The 24,342-nt window shown below is 52.6% G+C and overlaps 1 protein-coding gene across 1 annotated transcript; it reads right to left on the minus strand.

Moving 5' to 3' along the window:
• Positions 1-358: 358 nt before the first annotated feature.
• On the minus strand, positions 359-22,485 carry IL3RA (interleukin 3 receptor subunit alpha). The gene is made up of 13 exons (XM_074323823.1): positions 22,328-22,485; positions 19,145-19,273; positions 13,225-13,343; positions 10,545-10,668; positions 9,952-10,085; positions 9,678-9,858; positions 9,185-9,289; positions 7,858-7,973; positions 5,110-5,139; positions 3,961-4,069; positions 1,940-2,045; positions 926-1,007; positions 359-613 (listed from the first exon to the last, which is right to left on the minus strand). The coding sequence occupies exons 2-13, from the start codon at positions 19,242-19,244 to the stop codon at positions 539-541; spliced, it is 1,281 nt and encodes a 426-aa protein (XP_074179924.1). The 5' UTR covers positions 19,245-19,273; positions 22,328-22,485; the 3' UTR covers positions 359-538.
• Between the last annotated feature and the right edge of the window lie 1,857 nt (positions 22,486-24,342).

The raw sequence follows: 24,342 nt of genomic DNA on the forward strand, positions 1-24,342 counted from the left end.
TGATAGCAATGGATGCTGTGGGCGGTGGAGCTCTGCCTGGATCCCTGGCTAAAGCCCATCACCACGGCCTTCCACCTCCCCCCGCAGGCCTCACCCAACACCCCTTTCCTGCGTGTGTGGCGTGCCTTCCCTGGCGTCCCACACGGGGCTCGTGCAGAGATGTTGCCCCTTCCTGCTTACAGAAGCGCTGGAAGGTGCTTACAAGCAAACATACATGTGGTACAATTAAAGACAGAAGACCCACGTAGAGCCGCTGAATAACCCGTTAGTGGGAGTCTGTGCCACCAACTCAGGAGGCTGGAACGAAGGGGTCTGGGGGCCTTATAGTGATGGGCCGCATGCCTCCCGGGGCCAGTGAGCAGGTTGACAAAGCTCTTTATTGAGGTTTTTTCCTCCCTAGTGGCAGCTCCTGAAAACAGCATTTGGGTTCCTCCCCCGCCATTCCCACCCCACCCCTGCCCCATTACAAACATCCATTCATCCAAACGCCACCAGGCTGTGCGGCGCCGGCCCTGGGTGGGGGAAATGACGTCCAGCTTCATTTTTCTCCCAAAACCTGCACCTTAGCCACTGGACACTCTTCCTGCCCGGCTCTGTCGCTCTCACAGGCCAACTGTGGGGTGACGGAGGTCGGGGTGAGCCCAAGGCTCCCAACAGGGCAGCAAGTGCACCCTGAGAGAGCTGCAGGGGCCTGGCATGGCCAAAACGTGCCCGAGCTGGGCACACAGCTCATGGGCTCCCAGCCCTGCCCTCCTGGGGGGCCCGCCCGGGTCACCGCCCCGCAGTCAAAGGCTGGGAGCCCACCTCTCCCGTGCACAGCACCCAGCAGGGCCAACGGACCAGCGTCCTGCTCCCTGGGCCGGGCTGTGGCCGCCTTGTCCCCAGATCTCCCCCACACACACACGCAGGCAGGACCCTGACGTACCATCCTCTCGCTATGCGTGTTGTTACCGAGGGGGTCTTTCATGTGCGGGATCGGGGGGAAGAGCTTCTGCAGCACCGAGTACCTGGGAGCAGGAGAGAACTCGCCCCTGAATCCGGCAGCAGCCGCAGGCCACCACCAGGGACGCAGTGTGGGACGGCCCCGGGCAGACACAGCCCGGGGACCTCCTTGTGGGCTCCCAGGAAGGAGGGGTCGGTCCTGGCAGGGGCGGAGCCAGTACCCGCATGTCCCCAGTCACCAGCTCCTCAGCCTGACCCGGTAAAAAATGGGGCCTGTCGCCATGGCAACCCCGCCCTCCAACGGCTACTGCGGAAAAACCGGTGGTCCCTTACCAGGGGTGGGTGCCCTGACTGCTCCTAAAACCCAGGCCCTGGGCCACGCAGCGGGACCTGAAGGAGCTGGGAGGCCGGGGGTCAAACCAGGACAGACACCTGGGCAGGAGCCACAGCCGGTGGGACGGCCCCCAAGGCTGGCACGGGGCGTGCAGAGCTCAGCAATTGGGTTGCACACCAAGCATTAGGAAGGAAGCCAGCGGCAGGGGCTGTGGTCACGTGGGAAAGGTCGTGGGAACGCTGCGGCCTGCTGCCTGCAGGGAGGGGGAAGGGGCCCAGAGCCTCCGTGACCTGAAGGGTGTGGTTGGTTCATGGGGGAGTCTGGGCAAGGTGTGAAGGGAGCAAAAAGGGGGGACAAATGAGCCTGGCTGTGCCCCCGACACACACTTATGCTAATGATACGGGGAGCCAAGAGTTCCCACCGCCCAGTGCTGAACTGGGGACCAGGCATCCAAGTATCCCATACCCGGCAGTGACCAGATGGCCAAAACCAGGGTCACGTTTCAGAAAGCCCCGCTGGGGCGGCTGACTGCAGCCGGTGGCCTGGGACAGGCGGGCACGCTTCCGGGCAGCCAAGACCCAGACATCCAGGAGGGAGCCAGGGGGTGGCCGCACGGTAGGTGGAAGGCGCACCCAGCATCGCCGAATGACCGCACAGCCTCACCTTTTGCACAGGAAAAGCGCGCACCCCACGAGGAGCAGCGTGACCAGCGCGATCACTAACGGAGTGAGCCAGAAGTGAAGGTCCGCGTCCTCCTCTTTCTGACACACTAGGGAACAGAGGCCGAGGGGACATGTGGGGCCGGGCCAGGTGGCATGGCGCTTTCACCCAGCCGCGGGCGCTTCCCCAGAGCCCCCAGGGCAGGAGGCCGGCAGCGGGGTGCATCCAATTGCGCGCCGGGACGCGCGACCATCCCTCCCACCCGGAGCGGCGCTCGCCAGAAGCCGGATGCGACTCCACCGAGGGACGCGCGGAGCGGAGCGCTGGTAGCGCCGGCTTCAGGCACAGTCCTGCATGGCCAGTGCGGGGTGGGGGGGACCCTAGGACGCAGCCCCCGCTCCTCTGGCGCGCGCTTCTGCTGCCGCAGCCGGTGGAGGGGTCAGTCACATCCACGGGGAGGGGATGCGTCCAGACAGCGGACTGGGGGAGACGCGTCTGTCCTGCGGGGAACGCCACCTCCCTCGCTCCCTCCCTCGGTCCTTGAATTTGATAATTGGGATCATCGTGAATTTTTCGCATTCGTTTTCATTTTTTTAAAAATACTGCAGGAGAAGATTTAGCTGGATGACTGAGAGTTTGGGCAACAGTGAGCTCCTGGCAGCCCGCAGCGCAGAACAGGCAGCCCCCCGCCCCACGGAAGGGCGCAGGCAGAGGACGCAGGAGACACGGGGAACCTGGGGGAAACTGAGTCCAGCAAGGGCACACAGCAAGGAAGGGGCGGTGGCCAGAGCCTCGCCCCAGGGGTACCCGGGGCCTGAGAAAACACACCCATGTCTACAAGCCATGGGTGACACCAGCAAGTCGGCCAGGAAGCCAGGAAGTGGATCCCAAAAGTGGGGTGGAGAGGAGGCAAGGGACCTCGTGATGCCCCCCCCACGCCCCCGCGCAGCGGAAACCGAAGGGGCACGTTGCCCGTTGCTGGCTGTGCACCAGTTGCAGGAGAAGCCTGTCCTACCTGCACCTTTGCACCTTTCCATAAAGTCTGTACCGAATGGGTTTGGGCTTGGAGGTCTGCAAACCAGGCCTGAAGGCATCACCTGGCCCCAGCTGACCTCCAAGGAACCACTAGGACCGTGAGTCACGAGGTGGAAGGAACCCTGATGCAGTCAGAAGGAGCCCTCCCTGCCCACACCTTGGTCTCGGCCGCCCGGCCTCCAGAACTGAGACAACAAATGTCTGTTCTTCAAGCGGCCCAGGCTGTGGGACTTCGTCATGCCAGCCCCAGCAAACTAATTAATACAGGGGTTTCTGTGCCAAATTTTACGTGTTCACTTGTCTGGGCCACCGTACCCAGATAGTTGGTCAAGCACCGCCGGGATGTCATCGGGAAGGTGTTAGCTTTTTTAAAATATGGGATGAATATTGAAATCAGTAGACGCTGAGGTGAGCTGAATGCTCTCCACACTGTGGGTGGGCCTCGTCTAATCAGTTGACGGCCCCAAGAGAAAAAGACCGAAGCTATGGTGACTGAGGTTTCTTGCTGAGCCACGTGTGGAATGGACAGTTCCTGGAACCTGGGGCACTGGTTGGTTTCAGAACTGCTCAGGGAGAAATGGGAGCTCTCATCCTGGCGGGGGTGGGGGTGGGGGTGGGGTCTTTGTCATCAGGCACTGACTGGACGCATTCCTTTCCAGGGTGACTTTGCATAGCAGAGAAGGACTCATTGCCTGGGGACAGCTCTGTTCTTGCATGGCCCGGGTAGCTCGTAGTGGGGCGGTGTCCACCCTTTGCCCTCCCACGGGAAGGTCACCTGTTGTCCTCAGAGCCCTGTTTGGGGACAAAGAAGCGGGCGGAGTGCCACCCATTCCCTCTTTCGGGGGCAGACACCTACGAGCAGGGAAGAGCAGCACAGTCCTGCGGACTGCAGGGACGGGGCTGCGTGCGTGAGTCCGGGACAGATGAGGGGCGGTGCCCGCAGCCTTCCACGCACACACAGGAGGGAGACTGAATGGGCGCTCACTCACCAACGCTCTGGAAGGTGCTCCACGGGCTGGTCTGGTAGAACCTCACTCGGGCTCTAATCCGCACCGTGTAGGCTCCGGGATTGCTTAGAACCAAGGAGGTTTTCGAGTCCTGTAGTTTAAAGCAAAATCAAGGCTATAGGCCGTTCCGATCCGTGGGGGGGGACGGACGGGGCCCTACAAGGGACTGAGTGGCCGTCCTCAGGTTCCTACGTCCTAACCCCCAGTGCCTCGGGAGACCTGATTCTGGGAGACGGGGTCCGTGCCAGTGTGAGAAGAGGGGGTCGGATGGAGCAGAACGGGCCCTCATCCCAGAGGCTGCTGTCCTTATAAACAAGGGAAACTGGGGCCCACACACGTGTACTGGGAGAATGGCAGGTGGCTACTGCATTGCTGTGACCCCAAGTCAAGGAGCCCCCAGGAGCTGGAAGGGGCAGGAGGGACCATCCCCTGGAGCCTCCGGAGGCAGCATGGCCCTGGGACACCTTGAGGTCACACTCCTGGTCCCCAAGACGGAATGAGGATGGATTTCAGTTGTTTTAAGACAAGCGGTTGTGGGACTTGTCACGGCCGCCCCAGAGCACGATGTCCGCCCCCGTCAGCATCAGCAGGAAGATGTCTGGTGCTCAGAGGGGGGACCCTGGAGCCCCTTCCATCTCAGCCCAGGCTCTTGGGGTCACCAGAGTTCTTTATAATCATTGCAAGGTACGCAATCCGTGGCCAGCACCGAGGAGGCTGAGAATACTGGTGCCATCTGTGGGGTGTTTTGCACTGTTGAATGGTGTCCCCCCCAAGAAAGATGTGTCCCCCAGAACCTGCGAATGGGACCTTGTTTGCAAACAGGGTCTTTGCAGATGGGGCTGAGTGAGGGGTCTGACACGAGGTCGTCCTGGATCAGGGAACCCCTGAACCCAATGACAGTGTCCTCATCAGAGACAGAAGAGGAGGGACACAGACACAGAGGAGACGCCACGTGGAGACGGAGGCAGAGGGAATAGGGGAAGAGGGACAGAGAGGTTCACCCCAGCTGCCCACCCCTCAGTACGGCCGTTGCTGTAAGTATCAGTGGCCCACGTGGGAGCTGCAGGACCGCCATAGAAATCACGGACTTGCGTGCTGCGATGCCCACTGGCGTGAGGGCAGGGCACTTACCTCCCTGTGTACGTAGGGACGCTCTGTGCCCTGCAAGACACAAGCCAACAGCTCTGGGTGCCCATTCTGGTCCCCTGCAAGGGCTCCCATTTGTTGGAGCAGGTTGAGGGTGACAGAAAAACTGAGTATAACATGATCAGTAATAAGTATCATACGTAAGTCAACACGTACAAATGCAGTGGTACCTCGGTGTTCGAACGTAATCCGGTCCGGAAGTCCGTTCGAGTTCTGAAACGTTAAAAAACCGAGGTGCGGTTTCCCCATAGAAAGTAATGCAAAATGGGTGAATCCATTCCAGACCTTGAAAATCAACCCCTAAAAATGCCAATTTAGCGTGAATTTTACTATCTAGTGATACCAGAATTCCATAAAATTTACGGCGTTCGTAAACCAAAATGTTTGCCAATGGAGACATTCGAAAACCGAGGTACCACTGTAATAAATAATTGGGTGTAGAATAATCAGTAACGGAGTGTAAATGATAAACATAACATGTAAGTCAATAAAAATAATAAATATCAACAGACACTTGAGTATAAAATGATCAGTAATGGAATGCAAATAATACATATAAGATATAAATAAATGAAAATAATAAACAAAAAATAATTAAGTATCGATTAACTGAAAAAAAAAATCCTGGTCTTTTTTTAAAATAAAAATAATAGCCCTTTTTTTTTTCAGTAGTTTTAGGTTTACAGAAACATTGAGTAGAATCACTTGAGTATCAATCACATATAAATATAATGCACAAATAATAAATATAGGTAAATAATTGAGAATAAAATACCGAGTACCTGAAAAATACTTCGTCTTTTTAAAAATTGATAGATTTTATTTTTTTGAGTAGTTTTGGGATTACAGAAAAATTCAGTATAGCAGCATTTGAGTATAAATAATACATAAGTAAATAAACATAATGAATAGGTATAAGTAAATAATTGAGTGTAAAATGCCAATTAGCTCAAAAACACTCAGTCATTTTCTTTTAATCTAAATTTTTAAGTTTTTTGAGCAGTTTTTGGCTTCTAGGAAAATTGAGTATAAACTAATCAGTCGTTGAGTTCTAAATACCATACAAATAGGTAAATAAAAATAGTAAATATAAGTAAATAATTGAACATAAAATTCTGATTAACTCAGCAATATTTGGTCTTTTTAAATTTAATTAATAGATGTTTTTGAGGAGTTTTAGGTTCATAGACAAATTGAGTATAAGCAGTAATTAAGTTTAAATAATAAGTCAGTAAATAAAATGATAAAGGTAGTAAATCATTGAGTGAAAAATTCCCAATTAGCTCAAAAATACTTGGTCACTTTGGTCTGTACATGTTTATTTTCTTGGAGTAGTTTTAGGTTGACAGGAAAAGGGTGGATGAACTAACCAGTCATTGAGCAGAAAGAGGACAGAAACAGAATCCGTAAAAAGGTCACATGGTAAATAATTGAGTGCAGAACAGCTGAGCTCAAAGATCCCGGGTCATTTTCTCTCCTGACTTTATCCTTCGTGTTTGGCTTGGAGCAAACCGCATGTTGAAAACACACGATTTGGTGAGATTGGACAAATGTGTGTGTGTGACACCACCAGGACACTCAAGGCAAGAAATGTTTCCGTCACCCCCGAATGTCCTTGTGTGCCCCCGACCACTGCCCCACGCCCAGAGCACCAACCCCTAGGGGTCAGTCCCCGTTCTTTCATTTTATACAAATGGGATTTTTCAGTGGGGACCTTGTGTCCGGCTCATGCTCCTTGTGGAATCTGCCGGCTTATGAGACAGTGTCACAGTTTTCCAAAGAATGGGCTGTGCCGTTTTCAGCCGTCACCAGCCACATAGGAGGTTTCCACTCCACTCTCAGCCTCACCGACACTCGGTTTGGCTAAATGTCCTCTGTCAGGCCAGTCTCACTGATGTGACCTATCTAGGGTTTCCAGGTGGGAATTCACGCCCATTCTCAGGAATTTCTTTCAGTTTCCCGTTCCTGAATCCCAAGAAAAGTTGGTCGGGAAATTGGGAAAATTGGCTCCTTGAACCCAGGTAGTTGGAAGTATTGGCCATCACTTTGTGGAAACGATTCATCGTGGAGAACAGAAAACAGTTTATATCTCAGGATACGGGAGCAGGAAAACGGAAAAACTTCCTGAGAATGGGCGGGAATTCCCGCCTGGAAACCCTAGACCTACCTTCTCCCTGTGGTTTGATTTGCATCTCTGATGACTAAGGACGTTGAACATCTTTTTGTGTGCTTGTTGGCCATTTGTCCATTTTCTCTGGGGAGATGTCTGCTTCTTGATGGATTTCTTTTTATTCCCATTCCCCACCCCCTCCGGTCTGGCAACCATCAGCTTGTCCCCTGTATCTATGAGTCTGTTTCTGTTGTGTTCGGTTTCCGATTCCGCATTTCAGTGACAGCGTGCACTCTTTTTGTTTCTAGGGGGAGATGTCTGTTTAAATACTTCCCCCACGTTTACAGATGTCTTTTCAGGACTCATCAGAAGACGTGCATATCTTCCGCAAACCTCATTCCTTGGACACATACGTATGCAAATATTTTCTTCCATCCTGTAACTTGCCTTTTCAAGTTTACTTGTCTTTTCAATAACCAACGCTTTTAGTTTTGTGAAAGCTAACTTTTTATCATGGATCCTATATTTCTCTCTTTGTGTGTGTGTGTGTGTGTGTGTGTGTGTGTGTGTGTGTGTGTGTGTGTTATCGACCCCAAAGCCCAAACGCTGGGGCAAGTGTTTACCTTTTGTATTTCGAGTTCATACTGAAACATGTCGTAGAAGCGGCTTGACATTTTCCATTCCATGACAGAATGGGACTTATTACAGCTGACAGTCATAGTTGGTGGACTCAACACCTCTGGGGGAGAAAAACAAACAAACAAACAAAAAACCCCACACTGATCAGTAAAACAAATCAAAATATTTTTCTCAGAGATACTTTAAAATATGCCTCCTACACAGTCACGGGGTGGGGGGGAGAGAAAAGCATTTCAGGGTCCTACAATGGGTGAAAATACCAATAGACAGAGACACGTGACGAAAGCATGTGGGGATGGTCAGCTGGAATCAGCCTTGGGACCAGGCGCTCAGAAACCAGCAGGTGGTGGGAGTACCCCATTCACCCCGGCGCCCTTCCCAGAGGCTTTCTTCAGCAGATGCTGCAGCTGCCATCGCCCCAACCTCATTTCCATCAATGGCATCACCCTGGACCCAACAGCCTCCCCAAATTCTAGCTTGACATTGACTTGCAGCCCCTCCCTCTGACTTGCTTCTGGGGTCCTCCCCTCAGAGGGAGTAGGTAAGGCAAGCGGTCTGCTTCAGGACAGTGGCAGGGTCCTGAAGTGAGAGTGGGAAGAAAGGGGTGCCCCAAAGGGCAGCTGGGTCTGTCGTGCTGGAGAACAGTCCTGTGACAGCCCAGAACAGGTCTGTGAGGAGCCAGCACAGCTCACTGTCCCCACCCCCGTGCCCATGGCGCCCTCCAGCCCTGCTGGGAGCCAGGCGTGTACGCAGAGGTCAGATGAAGCATGTACTGAGTCCCCGGTGAGGCTGGACGTGCACGTGTGCCCCAGCCCACAAGCATTCCAGGCCTGTGGGGACACAGCCTCCAACGGATGCAAATCAAACAGCTGTCAGGTCAAGAGGGCAGACCACAGACAAGGAGGGGTCCCCGGCCTTGGGTAGCAGCCTCCCCAGTCAAGTGCTTCCTGACTACTTGGGGACAGACCAGGGTGGGGGCAGGTTTCATGGGTCTCAGAGCTGTCACCATCAGGGGGAGTCTAGTCTAAAGGAAAGAATACTGACACAGCTTTCCTAAGATGGTTCTATAGTCAGCATGTGAACTCAGGACCTTGAGGGGGGCTGGGGCTGTGAGATCAGCTCCCCACCCCCAGCCCCTAGCCTCCTGGTGAATCTCCCCTGCAGGGGGGAGGCAGGGAGCCATCGTTATGTGTGTTATGAAAATGCCCTACAAGCACTTTACTTCCTTCAGTGCAAGGAACACAGTGGCGGCTGCTATGAGCTGAAAGTGTGTGTATCCCCCACCCCCCATTGACATGTGGAAGCCCTCACCCCAGTGGGACAGGAGGTGGGGCCTTTGGGAGGGGATTAGTGCCCTTGTAGGAGAAGAGACCAGAGGACCGGCCTGGCACGTCTGACGCCTCAAACCTGTGGATGCTGAAACAGGACAAAGTCACCTCAGGACGGGGCCTTAGCAGCCTGGTGTCCCAAAGAGCTGTTTGCAAAGATAAAAGAAAGCAGGTGTCGTGACTCCAGGACTGATGACTCTGGGCTGAAAATTAAAAACACTGTGTAGCATCAGCGTCCCTGTGTCACGTTATCTGCAGCAGTAGCAACACCTTCCTTCCGTGATGTCACTGTCCCCTCCCTTTGTCATAAACACCCCTGGCCTTTGTGTCCCCATCGGAACACTGTCTGGGTTTCTGCCTGAATCAGGGCTTCCTGAGTAGCTATTCTCATGGATCTCAGATAAACGCTTGTGACCTGTCACTTTGAAAGGCCTCTCACTGGTAGGTGAGCAGAAGAGTCCTGGATCCTTACTCACCGATATGTGATAAGTAGGCAATAAATTCAGAGCAGGGAATTCCGGACTCTGTGCTGGTGCCGTTCACCAGGAAACGGTATTGGACATTGGCAAACGCAGAGATGTCTTTAAAGTGACACTGGATGTGTGTCCCCAGCTCATTTGTGCTGTAACGTGGACACTCCCACTTGTTTTCAGTTCTGCAAGGAGGACATGTTTACAAATGAGCCAGCCCACCCCCTGCACCCTGTCCCACCCCACCCAGGACAGCCCTGCCATGCTGAGGCCACACATACGTCACAGCCTCCAAGTAAGCGTGATATTGCACGTCGCTGGGGGCCTCCGTGCCCACCTCCCAACTGCACGTCAGGAAATCCACGTCATGAACCCAGCACTTCAGGCCTCGGGCGGCCGCTCCAGGGCTCCCTTCTGGGCTTGCAAAGAAATCAACAACCAAAAAACCGCACCCCTTTTAGAGTGATGTTAGGATTTCAGTAGCCCTCTGAATTCCCACAAAGTTATAAGCAACGATTATAGAGATATCCCGTGAATCTTCTGTCCAGGTTCTCTCCACCCCACCAGGGAGGTAGCTCCTTGAACAAACTACAGGACAGTATCTCAACCAGGATGTGGACACACATACGCTCAGGAGACAGGACCCTCCCTGTCCCTCAAGGATCTCCCATGGGACCCCTTAATTACGTCACCCACTTTCCTCCCACCCCACCCCCGCCAACCACCAGTCTGTTCTCCATTGCTACACTTTGTCACTTCAAGTGACAGCCTACATCCCTGGAGCTCCATGCAAGTTAAAAGCAATTATTCTCATAGTCAGAAGACTGACCGGTGATTGAAAGCAAGTCACCACAAAGAGTGTTTGCCCCTCACCTTGCACAGGGTATTGCATCCACGTGGAAAACGACTCCCCATTGGCCACTGTGGCAGTCACAGTGTAGTTTGACAGTTCACACTTGGGAAGGACATAAAACTTGCAAGAATGATTGTTTTGTGCCTGAGAGAGGGATAAGAATATATTCAGTGTTGAGAGAACACCATGAGTCTGAAACTGATGACATTGCTTCTTTTTTTTTCCATTTATAATTTTTTTAAATGAAAGTTTCTTGTGGTGACGACGGTTAGTAAATTCCATAGGTTTCAGGTGTACAATTCTGTGATACATCATCTCTGTATCCCATTGTGTGTTCACCACCCAGAGTCAGTTCTTCCATTACCATATATTTGATCCCCTTTACCCTCATCCACCACGCCCTCCCCCCGATATTTCGACTGAAAAAACAAAAACTACGTTTCTTCCCAATTGGATCTACAAAGTCAACGTCATCTCTAACAAATGCCAGCAAGTTATTTTGTGGATAATGACAAACCAGAGGCAATGAACAGATCTGTGGTTGCCAGGGCCTGGGGGTGGAGGAAGGAGGGAGGGTAAACAGGGAGGGTGTGTGACCGCGTAACAGTAGAGTCATGTCATTTTACATTGCGCAAATCCATAGAAGCTACAACACCAAGAGTGAACCCTGACGTCAACTGTGCTTTTCATGATAACAACGAATTCATGTAGGTTCATCCATTGCGACAAATGTACCCCCTTCACTTGGGGCTGTTGTGCGTGGTGGGGGTGGGGGGCAGGGGATACACGGGAAAACTCTGTGCCTTCCCCTCCGTTTCACTGTGAACATACGACTGCTCTAAATAATAAAGTTTATGAATTAATAAAAGAAGCTACAGGAAAAGGTGCATAAAAACACAATTCCACTTAAATGAATAAATGCAGGGAGGATGCCTTTCGAAAGACAGAAGTAAGACAAAGAAATATGGCAAGTGGTAAAATAAAACCTGAAACGGACATGAAACAAAGATGAGGGGAACACATCATAGCAACGCTTGATTAAAATCACGGTGTGCTCAACCTTGGCACCTCTGTGATCTAACACATTAAGACAGATCCATAAAACTTTCTTAGATAACGCACGGGAGTGTCACAAACATAGTCCGTCATCTTTTGACCCAGGAAACTACCTGTGAGAAATGCGTCTAAGAGAACGTTTAGAATGACAAAATGTGAGGTAGACAGGTGTTTTGCCACACGCCTTACGTATACTGAGCACAGCTTCTAAGCACCAGCAGTCGGGGCAAGAACGGTGGCCTTCATGCACGGGAATCGTGGAAAGGGGGGTGCAGGGAAGGAGACCTTATCATCAAGAATGCGGTCCGGGCTTGGCTGAGGATAAGGGACCATCTCTCCTGGACTGTGCTAAGTCCCCTTGTCCACTTGACCTACCAGCATTCTGGTAGCCGAGCCTTTTCTGTCCAGGAAGAAGACGGGAGTCGTGCTTTCTGGTCAGCCAAAGAGGAAACCCCCAAATATTCTGATATCAGGCTTTCTTCCTTATCTGCTCAGCTAGAACAGCTGACAGTGGACCTCTCAGACCTTACACCGGACACTTGCTCAGACACTATCATTCGATTTTTAGTTCCCGACTGCTGAACGTGAGCACATAACCAGAGGTTATCAGAATTCTGGGAAAAATCTCTAACGACCCGAGAGAGACCTAAACAAATGAATGTCACCGAAATCAGAAGGAAGGACCCAGAGATTAGTCAGGCAGAAGAAAACCTGAAAACGTTCAGAGTCAATTTGTTGAGCTCTATTGAAATCTCACTGGGGGTTGTCAGGGAATGGATTGTGTTCCCCCAAAATCCACAGGTTGGAGCCCTCACCCTCAGGACCTCAGGATGGGGCTGTGTTAGGAGACGGGTCTGTAAAGAGGGGACAAAGGTAACATGGGGTCACTAGGGTGGGCCCTGATCCGATAGGATTGTGTCCTTATAAGTAGAGATGAGGACACAGACACACACAGAGGGACGGCCATGTGAGGACACGGGGAGCAGACAGCCGTCCACACGCCCAGGAGAGAGGCCTCAGGGGGACCAGCCCTGGGACAGCTGGATCTCAGGTTCCAGCCTCCAGGACGGGGAGGAAATAAATTCTTGTTGTTTAAGCCATTTGGTCTGTGGTCCTCGGTTATGACCGCCCAAGCACACCAGTGAGGGTTTTGATTTGGACTGTATGAAACTGAGAGAAATTTGAGGAGACCCACTTTATTCTCACGGAAGCCGATGGGGTCTCTCTCCTCATGAGACTCTCTGAGCTGTGAATAGGTTGAATTCTCATGTGGCTGCCCATGAGATGTGTCACAGTCCCCAAGACCTGTGACAACGGTCACAGATGAAGACAACACAGGAGGGGACTTGGGTGGGGTGAACGATGGGGGGGGAACAGTGCTTCCTGAGAACTCATGTCCAATGGGGCTTGGTCCTCTACCTGCAATGGTCCAACCCTCTCCCTGTGACCCTCTTAGACATCGTACAGGTGACCAGCCCTGAGCCTCGTAGCCTGTGCAGGACTCACCCCAGATTCTGCAGCTGAGCCCAGGGCAGAATGGGGGTCTCCATGATGCCAGAGACAGGCTCAGCCTTTACATCCACCGGTTCTCTGTTCACCGAGAGTTGGAACCATCTAGTGTGTTATACAGGGAAGGTGGTTTACCTTTGTGGGGGAGTTGGAGTTTTTGGAGCATTCAACGTTAGAAACATTTCCAATGACATCCCAGGAAAGCGTTTTGCTTCTTGTCTGCATTCTGAAGTTCTCAATTGGTGACTTTGGATCTGAAATGTTCATAAGTTCGAGTTAGGAGAGGTTCCCGAGGGGTTTGAAGCAGCCTCTCGCTGGGAACGTCCCTCTGCCACCAAGTGAGCCAATATCCTTGAGACATAGATTTCTCTGTGGCCACGTGACTGCCAGAGCTGGCAGAACCCATGACCCAACACTCAGCCTCTCGGTGACGGAAAACACAATCAGAAGAGCAGACCCCCTTCTGCCAACTGTGCACGTGACATGTCCCTGTCAGCATCTCCTTATATGTTGTTCTCACTGGGAACTCATGCTGGCTTAGATACTTGTCTCAAAGTCTCCTGCGCAGACCATGCTCTGGGAATGGTTTGCGAGTTGCGACGGAGTGTATATATATAGATATATATATTTTTTTTCTCTGCTTCATGAAATAGGAGGCCTCATAATGACCCCATACATTTTATGTCCTTACAGACTGAGAAAAATCTTAATATTGTTGGAAAACCTCCCAGAGACATACAGTAGAGGAGATTTTTTCTTTCTTTCTTTTTAATTAGTTTCAGGTGTACAAAGCAATGTAATAGTTAGACATTCACACCCCTCACAAAGTGATAACCCCCCTCCCCCAATCTACTACCCCTCTGACATCATATGTAGCTGTTACCATTCCACTGACTCTATTCCCTGTGCTGTACCCCACATCCTGTGACTATATATATATTAAATTATAGTTCAGATTCAGTATTATTCAGCTGGTAGGGTATCTGATGGATGCTTGTCTTATTAGAGAGCTCACTTCATGGCAGAGGAGATTTTGAAGTGCAATGAAAGCCCACATATTCATTCCCCGGTGTCAACGTGAAAGGAAGTCTCCACAGGCAGCTCGCCACGTTAACGCCTGTGAGCAAGGATTCTCTAAGGACGTGGGAGCTGCTACTCAGTCACCTTTTGCCAGTAACTCAAAGCTACAAAAGTGCATCAGGCATCTTCCGGTTTTATTTGTGGCCCCTCAGTGGGAGAAGAGGTGATAGAGGACTCTGAACAGCTGAGCAATTCTGAGCATTTATTTAGAAGTGGCGACATTCAAGTTCCAAGCAGACAGGGTGGAGATTCCTTGTTGAACTCCCAGAGGAGTTACTAGAGACCCCAGAAGAGTCCTGCCTTTGTATTGCGAGAAGCTACTTCCAGACTAAACGTTCCTTTAGACTCGGCTTGAGAAATCGTCCAAACAAACCTCAGAAACAGGTGACCCAGTGACAAAGTCGTGGCCTGCTAAAACAAACCTCCACATCTTTAAAGGGAGACAACACACCCATAAACTCACCAACCTAGAACTTACACTGTCCAATAAACAATTACTAGATACACAGAGAAGAAGAAATGTGTGTGCTGTCTGTGATTGGGAAGGAAATTGTCTTATAGACGACAGCTGATGAAAATCACAGATAAGGACAACACAACAGCCCTTGTAAATATGCTCAAGGACTTAAAGGAAAACATGAACACAGTAATGGTGAGGATTGGAAGCCGTAAGGGAAGAACCAAGCAGAACTTCCAGAGGAAGAACATCGAATATCTGAGATGGAAACATTTACTGGCTTCAACGCAGATGACACCCTGAAGAAGAAAAGCTCCCTGAAACTCAAAATCACAGCAAGGGAAAGTGGAAGCACCAAGAAAAAAAAAAAAAGGCAATGCCTCCGTTTTTCGTATGATAATCCAAAATAGTTTAGCATCCAAACATTTGGGAAGCCAAGAGGAGTGGGATGGACAAATATTTGAAGAAAGAATGGCTGAACATTTTCCAAATTTAATGGAAATTAGAAACCCAAGAAACTCAAAATGCCTTCACAGGACACACACACACACACATGCACACACACACAGGCATCAACAAACAAAAAAGAGACAAACAAACATGCAAAAACTCCAAGAGACATCATAATGAAAATGCTTTTTTAAAAAAAAAAGTGGTGTAAAGAAAATATTAAAAACAACCAGAGGAGGAAAAAAAAAGATACGCTATATATTATAGCACAAAGATAAGAATCATTGCTGATTTGTCTTTAGAAACAATGGGACACAGAAGATAACAGAATTTTATCTTTAAATGCTGAAAGACAGAAAAAACAAAAAAACCCTACAAAACCCCCTGTCAACCTAGAACTCGACACCTAGCAATAAATGGAAGGTGAAATAAAGACATTTTCAGCCTAACAAAAACTGAAAGCATCTTTTGCCAGAGACGTGAACAGGAACACAGAGGGCGTGTACCAGAAATAGTCAATATGTCGGTAAGCTATTTTGTCATTTTGTAAATACTTAATGAAGACAATTGTTTTCAATAAGGACAATCCCAGTATAGTGTCACCTTCACAAGCGAGGTGGAGGTAAAACGTGACACAGCATAAAGAATGAGACAGAAAATAACAGCAAACTGCTTCAAGTTTTTTCCGTTGTAGGTGACATCTCGTAATTTTATCTAAGGACAGTATGTGATAGATCAACGATGCATATTTTAATCCCAGAGCAGCCATGAAATCAATGAAACAGAGAGCTATAGCCACAAGAGCCAAAGGCAGAGGAAAAAAAAAGTGGGACATTAAAAAATAACCAATGGAGAAGAAATCAGGAAAATAGCAGAGAATGGACCAAGAAACCCTGAGAAAAACATCAAAAACAAAAACAAAAAAAAGAAAACAGGGCGGAGAGGAACCATTTCCTGACTGATTTTAGGAGGCCACCATTAATTATCCTGATGGCAAAATCAAGGCCATTACAAGCAAACTAGAGGCCGCTATCCCTTGTAAATGTAGACACAAAATCCCTTCCCAAACGTCGCAGCCCAAGAGACTTACTACAGGAAAGCAAGCTCGTTTTAACCAGCAGTATAAATAAGAATTCTCCCTGGAGACAGAAACTGATATTTTTTTTCCATCGAAGCAGACCAAAAAAAAAAAAAAAAGACACCCATTTGGGATTAAAAACTCGGCAAACTAGGCGTAACAGCACACGTCCTTACCCTGGGAAAAGAATTCTATGGCAACCCCGGAGATCATTCAGACTCAAGGGAAAAGAGGTTGCAACACCTTTTGTCCCATGTGTCCTCGGCCGATGGCCGCTGTCCTGCGACCTGACCCAGGCTGACGCTTTAGGGACCTGGGAGGGAAAGTGTCAGAATCGTAGAGCACGTTGCCGCTTCCTTCAGTTTTCGACACACTGTCTTAGAGAGCGACTCACTTCCTGCCTGTGGTCAGCGTTCCTAGATTACCCACGGCCGGAAGTGACCACAAAGCCCTCGATGGGCCCACAAAGGCACAAAGCAGGAGAGGAGCCCTGATCATGCTGGGTCCTGGGGTGGGGTTCTGACATGTCTGGGGACCTCCTGTCGTCCCCCTCGTCGCTGCTTGTAGCCCCGTGACCGACTGCTCCGTGCGGTGGGACAGAGGTGATGTGTGGTGCCACCAGCTCTGCCCTGTACCAATCGCCCACAAACTCACATGGGAGCCTCGAGGAAGGATTCGGGTCATTCTGTGAACCCCTGGGGCCTTTGGAGGCCGCCTTGTTTGCAAATGGGACCTTTGCAGATGGGACTGAGTGAGGGATCTGAGGTGAGGTCGTCCTGGATCAGGGGGCCCCCGAACCCAATGACAATGTCCTCATCAGAGACAGGAGAGGAGGGACACAGACACAGAGGAGACGCCATGTGGAGACGGAGGCAGAGATGGGAGGGAGGCGGCCACCAGCCCAGGGACGCCTGGAGCCCCCAGGAGCTGGAAGGGGCAGGAGGGACCGTCCCCTGGGGCCTCTGGAGGGAGCGTGGCCCTGGGACACCTTGAGGGCAGACTCCTGGTCTCCAGGGCTGGGGGAGGATGGGTGTCTGTGGTTTTAAGCCCCAGGTTTGTGGCTTTGTTACACCAGCTGTTATGGGCTAACGTGTGTGTCCTCTAATTTCATATGTGGAAGCTGTGGCCCTGTGGGGCGGGGCCTTTGGGAGGGGATTCAGGTGAGACGAGGTCCTGAGGGTGGGGCCCGCGTGACGGGAACAGAGCAGAGCTCATCCCCCTCCACGAGACGACATGGAGACAAGGCCAGATCTGGGCTCTTACTCGGGGACCCACCACGCCAGCACCCCAATCTCGGACGTCCGGCCTCCAGAACTGTGACAAATTAAGTGTCTCTTTTTAAGCACTGCAGCCTGCGGTATTTTTTGACGGCCACCTGAGGTGACAAAGATAGCACCCCCGGGAGATGTCACACCCTCCCCAGCCCAGCACGAAACAACATCTGCTCGTCTCTACTCTTTAAGAAAGGAATGGACTTCGGACGGTTGCAAAATGCGTGGCTGTGACCGCATCCTGGCTGATGCCAAGAGTCGATGGGGACGACCCTTTCAGGTTTCAAAAAACGGCTCCTTTATTCTACAATATTCAGACTGTAAAGAGTGTTAAGAAAAATAATAGAAACGGAACCACTTTAAAATGGAGCCACCCCAGAGAACCGTCCTGGTACGTCTGACGCCTCAAACCTGTGCAGGTGGAAACAGGACAAAGTCACCTCAGGACGGGGCCTTAGCAGCCTGGTGTCCCAAAGAGCTGTTTGCAAAGACAACAAGAAAGCAGGTGTCGTGACTCCAGGACGGATGACTCTGGGCTGAAAATTAAAAACACTGTTTAGCATCAGCGTCCCTGTGTCACGTTATCTGCACCAATAGCAACGCCTTCCTTCTGTGATGTCACTGTCCCCTCCCTTTGTCATAAACACCCCTGGCCTTTGTGTCCCCATCGGAACACTGTCTGGGCTTCTGCCTGAATCAGTGCTTCCCGAATAGCTATTCTTATGGATCTCAGATAAACGCTTGTGGCCTGTCACTCTGAAAGGCCTCTCACTGGTAGGTGACGACAGGTAAAGCAAAGCACATGAAGATGCTGGGGGGGCTTGGGAGGGCCCTGAGTTGGGGCATCACATATGGGGTACGTCCTTTCTTGTAACAGGCAGACTGTGGTGTCCAGTGTTGGCCACGGAGAGGACACCACTGCCCGTGCAGGTGGCTGCTCTGGCCGCCCAGGGCATGGTTGTCTGAAAACATGCAGGCAGCTGTTGTCCCAGACGCCCAGGCTTTGGGCGGAGTCCCTTTTCGTGGCACAGAGACAGCTGGGGGCCCCATGGCTCTGGTGGGGTTTCCCGCAGGCTTAAAAACAGTGGGGCACCTCCTTTGTTCACCTGCCTCTCAAAGCTTGAGAGGACAGCACCTTTTACAAGCAACACTTAAGATTCTCACACGTGTCCGGGAGGAAGGAGTAGGGCTGGTTCCTCCCGGAGGCTGCCCCAAATCCTTGGCGTGTGTTCGCGCGTGGCTGCATCACCCAAATCTCTGCCCCTGTCACCACATGTGTCTGAATTTCCTCTTTTTCTAAGGACCCCAGTCATATTGGACGAGCCCCCCACCCCCCAAATGACCTCCTCTTAACTTAATTCCATCTGTAAAGATTCTACGCCCGAAGGGAGTCACACTCCCGTTTCTGGAGGCTATGACTTCAGCGCATGAATGTGGTGGGGACAGAATCGCACCCATCACCGTGGTTTTTCCATAGCCTGTTCCCTCCCCCACAACAGGATGACAGCTGTCAGACGTAAGGCGCACACGCTAGACCTCGAGCCACCCCCATCCTGACTGTCCCTAGCTGTGCGACGCCCTGGCTTTGACACGGTCCTACCTTTTTTGGGGGGTAGAGGAGGGGTCCCGGGGAAGCCTGTGTATTCTCTCGTTCGGCTGTATGTGAGTCTACAGGGATCTCAACACAGACAGTTTAAACCACAAAGCACTGGGACAGACCTGCAGACAGAACCTGGAGCTGGGCATGCTGGCCGTCCTGGTCTGGGTGCACCGTACAGGAGGCAGGCACCAGAAACACCGCCAGCCACAGCAAGGCCATGGTTGCACGGGAGGCTGGGAGGGCAGGTGCTGGAAGAGAAGAGAGAGAGTTACCCGTGGGGGTGGCATCGGCATGGAGGACGGAGGTGGCAGGTTGTGTGGCCTGCTCATGTCTCTGCACACACACCTAGCTGCACACGTGTGTGTGCATGTGTGTGCATGCATGTGTATACAGTGTGTGCATGCCAGGCACCTGTGTGCATGCATGTGCCTGAGTGTACACACGTGTGTGCATGTTTTGTGTGCACATGTGTACACAGTGTGTGCATGCCAGGCACCTGTGTGCATACATGTGCCTGAGTGTACACACGTGTGTGCATGTTTTGTGTGCACATGTGTGCATGTGTACACAGTGTGTGCATGCCAGGCACCTGCGTGCATACATGTGCCTGAGTGTACACACGTGTGTGCATGTCTTGTGTGTGCATGTGTGCATGTGTACACAGTGTGTGCATGCCAGGCACCTGCGTGCATACATGTCCCTGAGTGTAAGCACGTGTGTGCATGCCTGTGTATACAGTGTGTGCATCTGTGTGTATCTGTGTGCCTTGCACACACCTGTGCCTGCATGTGTATGTGTACATGCAGGCGTGTGCATGTGTGTGCACAGGTGCCATGTACACATGTGTGTGCCCATGTGTAGGTCAGCCTGTCTTTACAGAGAGCAGCCCCGGGGGTTTGAGGTCGCGCTGGGCTCCGGCCCATCCAAAAAGCAGGAAAGCAGACACCGTGCAAAGCACCAGGAAATGCTGTAAGGACAAAGCTGTGGAAGGAAGTGTAATTAAAAGTCTGAAATCAACAGAGACTGAGTTTCCTGAAGGGACCGAGTTACGGTAACGGAAGCCTGTCCTGCACCAGCGTCCCAGCCAGGGCTTTTTTCCAGGGTCCCCGTGAAGCCCCCTCGGCAGGATGGCTCTGCTGGACCCTCCCCTGGTGGCCAGCCTCCTGGCCCAGTGGGTGGTGTGTGACAGGGTCTCCTGGTGCACTGCCCACAGCTGTGAACCCAGAGTCATCTTCTGTGAACGTCATGAGCGCCTCAGGGGCAGCGTGGGCCTGGCACACAGGCAGCGACCCCACAGTAAAGCCTGAGGTGCTGGCCTGCTTCAGAGGCAGCCTGGTCACCGGGGTGCAGGCTCTCTGTGCCCCCCAGGATCACACACCAAACGTGGCCCTTCAGAGTATCCCCTCAGTACAATGCTGACCAGGGGGGAGGAGGGGACCACAGACTCTCCCCTGTCACTGGGGCATTCATTCCCAGGACCCCCCATCCTGGGACCCCACGCAGACTCCATCGGGGGTCTCTCCTGTGCCTCTCACCCTGTCCTGGGCCTCCCAGGGGACTTCACATCTCCACAGTGGGACAGGCAATGGTCCCCAGCTCGCGCCAACTTTCACACAAATGTGACACTAGATGCTGACGCTCAGAGGGCTTCTTGCTGAGCCAGGGACAGGCCCCAGACACCCCTCTCTGGGACAGGAGAATGGCTACGACCCGGAATGGCCCATCAGTTGGGGACATCTGGGGACAGAGGACTTGTCATCACAGGGAGTAGGGTGAGGAGAGTGAGGCATGAGACTCACGTATAAGGGGGTGACCCCTCACCCATCACCCTGATATGTGACATTTTAATGCACTGTTTATAGGTCAGAGCAACAAGCCCATGAGGAGACAAAGATCAGAATTTTACGCATGGAAACAACCCAGGACGTGTCTTTAGTTAAGGAGGACGGGTCCAGTAGCCGCTGTCCCGTGGGTGTCCCGGGGGCTGTGACCTGGGGTGACGTCAGCTCCCAGAGGTACAGGCGGCTGCAGTGTAGTGACCCTCTGCCCATCGGCATCTTGCCTTGCCACGCTCTAAAGAACCGAACTGCAGTAACCGTGTCACCATACCTTGCTGACCCCCAAATTATGAAAGGAAAGGGGGCCTGGCGAACGCCAAACAGCAGAGGCTGGAGATGGGGCAGAAGTGGGCAGAGAAGGGGCGAGGTGAGGGGGGGGCTCAGAACGCTTCCCTCCCCACCTGCCTGGAGAGGGAGCGTGAGGCCACGTCGACATCAGCGAGAATGGGAACAGCTGTGATTATGGGGGGGCTCTGTCCTGGGACGGCCCTAAGGGGGGCTGCAGGGGACTCTGGCTGCGCATTCACGGGCCAATACATGGCTCCCTGGGCACAAGGCTCAGAGGCGGCCAAGACTCGCGTCTCTAAGATTCAACGTGCCCGTGGCCAGGCGGGGTGGGGGTCAGGAGTGGGGTGTGCAGCCCCTACTGTGAGGCAGCCCATGACACCAGTGGGACGGGACGGGGGGGAGGGGTAAGCGCCCTACAGCGGGGCCGCCCCAAATATGGCCCCCACGTCATGGCCCTCACTGTCCAGGAGGACCCGCTGTCTGGAGTCACACGCTGGGTGGCCTTGGGTCTCTGGTGTCTGTCACTCCCTGAGCATCGTGTCCTCAAGGTCCCTCCACGTGGTGGCAAGTGTCAGCGCCTCCCTCATTTTCCTGGCTGACTAATACTGCATTGTGTTGATGGACCACGTTTTGTGTAGCTGGTCACCCACTGAAGGCTGTGTGTACCTTTGGGCCGTTGGAAATAAATAACGCAGCCACAAGGGCTGTGTGCCTTAACCATCGCTCTGGGACAATCAGCCTCCCTAACCTTTGCGAACCACGGCCCCCGAGGCCCGGTTTCCAAACTGCTCCCACAGGCTGCCCGGACACGGGGGGAACAAGCCCCTGGGCCAGCCTGGGCCAGCGCCCTCCAGTAGAAAGAGCAAGCACGGGAGCCTCCTAAGTAAGCTTACATTTTGCACACGAAGAAACAAAACGGCAACACGAAGAAACACAATGGGACAACGTGGCAACAAATCCATTGTAACCCTCCACTGGGAACGCCACACGTCCTGCGTCTCACCGTGGAAACCGTAATCCCCGTAACAGTGACTAGCGCCGCCTGGAGCATCCTAGCTGGGCATGAAATCTGAGTCCGGAGCGGAGTGGGTGGAACGGACCGAGCTCTGCCTCAATGCTGGGGTCCCCCCCCCGCCCCCCGGGGCTGGCCTGCCCGCCTGCTCCCCACTGTCTTACCTGGGGTCCAGACCCAAGTCCAGTGGGAGAGAAGCAGCCCCCTTCCGGCTCTGGTCCAGGTGGCCTGGGGTCCCCGCCAGAGCCCCTCGCTCTGTCTTGCGTTTCCAGCTCTGCTGGAGGCACCGAACAGAAAGCAAAGCTGGTTTTTCCCAATTGAGCTTTGTTTATAGCCTGCGGGTGCGGCCCCACCCCTAACCACCGACCCAATGAGGGGCAGTGCAGTGCTGACCTGCTCCGGGCCTCTCGCTCGCTCTGTCTCTCTCAGAATCTGGGGTCAGCCAGGGGTGGGTGTGGGGTGGGGGCAGCTGTTCATTTTCTCTGAAATGAACCCCCTTTCAAAAGTGGTATTTTTCTGTGCTGTTTTCAATTGTTCCTCTTTATAATCCTAATTAGCGATCACCGAGCAGAGCTGCTTAAGCAATTTCCTGCTGTCAAAACCCCAGGCAAAATGCCTGGGCAGCTTCCTCCAAGGTGCCCTGGAAAAGGCCACCTCGCGCCCTCAGGGACAGGGCGATAACCCTGTATCCCCAGGTCACTAGCTGCCCGGGGCTTGTGGCGTCACAGCCAGCCCTCACTGTGGCGCCCACCAAACGGCCCCAGCCTCCCTTCCCAGCTGCGATCTGCTTTTCCCTTTGCTCAGCTCAGCCCCTCGGGCCATCCCCCCCTCAGCAATTGTTCCGTCATCGTCCTCAGGGTCCAGCTCCATCCCCCCTTCTCTGCAGCCCTCACCTGAGAGGCCGCTCCTGCATGGTGTCTCCCTCAGTTTACGTCCAGCTGGAGTCTCAGAACAAGAACGTATTTGGAGACAAGGCTCTTGCTGGCATCGCTCATTAAGTGACGAGGGGGGTCACACTGGAACAGGGGCTTGTCCAGCCAGTGTCACCGGTGCCCTCATTGGAAGACGGCCCCAGGAAGGCAGACACACAGGGCGAACGCAGCCACGTGAAGACGGACGTCTGCAGAGATGCGTCTACAAGCCAAGGACCCCCAAGGTTGACGCCAGCCCCAGGAGCTGGGAAAGGCCGGGGGGGACCATCTCCTGGGGCCTCTGGAGAGAGCGTGGCCCTGGGACACCCTGAGGGCAGACTCCTGGTCTCCGGACAGGGGGAGGAAGCATTCCTGTGGTCGTAAGCCCTGCCCTCAATTTCGAGGTCCAGGATACAACTGTCCACCTGCCACAGATCACGTCTCCTGGTGGGTGACCAGCCCACGTGGAGACGAAAACCATTCTCCCCAAAGGGATGGACCAGACCCCCTCTCCCCGCTCAGGGGTGTTGCACATCTGGTGAAGTATTCAGGCAATTCTGCTACATACAGGAGGTATGGGGTGCAACTGTAGCTCACCTATTCCTGTGTGTTACTTTGTAACACGATTGTAATCGATACAATAGTGTCATTCATTATATAGAATGAATGTAGCTGGCTGATTACTGCGTTACTTTGTAGCAGACTATTGTCATCAACACGATAGTACCATGTATATACTATAGCCGATGAGTTACTTTGTGACTGTGTCGTATACCAGGGAGATTAATATCACAGCATCATTTGTGACATACAGGCTGAAGGGCCGGGGGCAGAGACCGGCCATTGAAGGACAGGGAGGGGACCACGGACAAGGGGACCTGCAGACGCAGTGGGAGGAACCAGGGTCTTTGGCAAACGTGGGGGGCTGCCCAGAGATAAGGAGGCAGGTCGAGAGGTCGCCCCCTGTTACGACACGTCCGTCCAGCGCCTCTCTGCTGCTGGGGACGCTGTGATAAGGGAGGGGTGGCCACAACCGGAGACTGAGTCAGACGGCTCTGCGGCCACACCTGGTGCCCAGGGCGAGCACAGGAGCTGCTCTCTTCTTCCTTCCTTCTTTCTCTTTCATGCTTTCTCCTTCTTTCTTTGTTGGCTTTTTCTTTCTTTTGTATTCTCTGTCTTTTGTCCTTTTTCTTCTCTTTTTCTTTTCTTATTTTCTCGCTCTCTTTTTTTCTTTTCCTCTATGTTTCTTCCTTCTTTTTTCTTTTCTT

Source organism: Rhinolophus sinicus, chromosome X (genome assembly GCF_036562045.2).
Source record: "Rhinolophus sinicus isolate RSC01 chromosome X, ASM3656204v1, whole genome shotgun sequence".
In the NCBI taxonomy this organism is placed as follows: domain Eukaryota; kingdom Metazoa; phylum Chordata; class Mammalia; order Chiroptera; family Rhinolophidae; genus Rhinolophus; species Rhinolophus sinicus.

What these genes read in the sequence shown, in the direction of transcription:
- IL3RA (XM_074323823.1), bottom strand. Translation starts at nt 19,244, where the DNA reads ATGGCCTTGCTGTGGCTGGCGGTGTTTCTGGTGCCTGCCTCCTGTACG. An exon ending in CTTACTTGGAGGCTGTGACG is followed by an intron (nt 9,859 to 9,951) that starts TATGTGTGGCCT and finishes TGTCCTCCTTGC; the next exon opens with AGAACTGAAAACAAGTGGGA. An exon ending in TGCCTACTTATCACATATCG is followed by an intron (nt 9,290 to 9,677) that starts GTGAGTAAGGAT and finishes GTCCTGTTTCAG; the next exon opens with CATCCACAGGTTTGAGGCGT.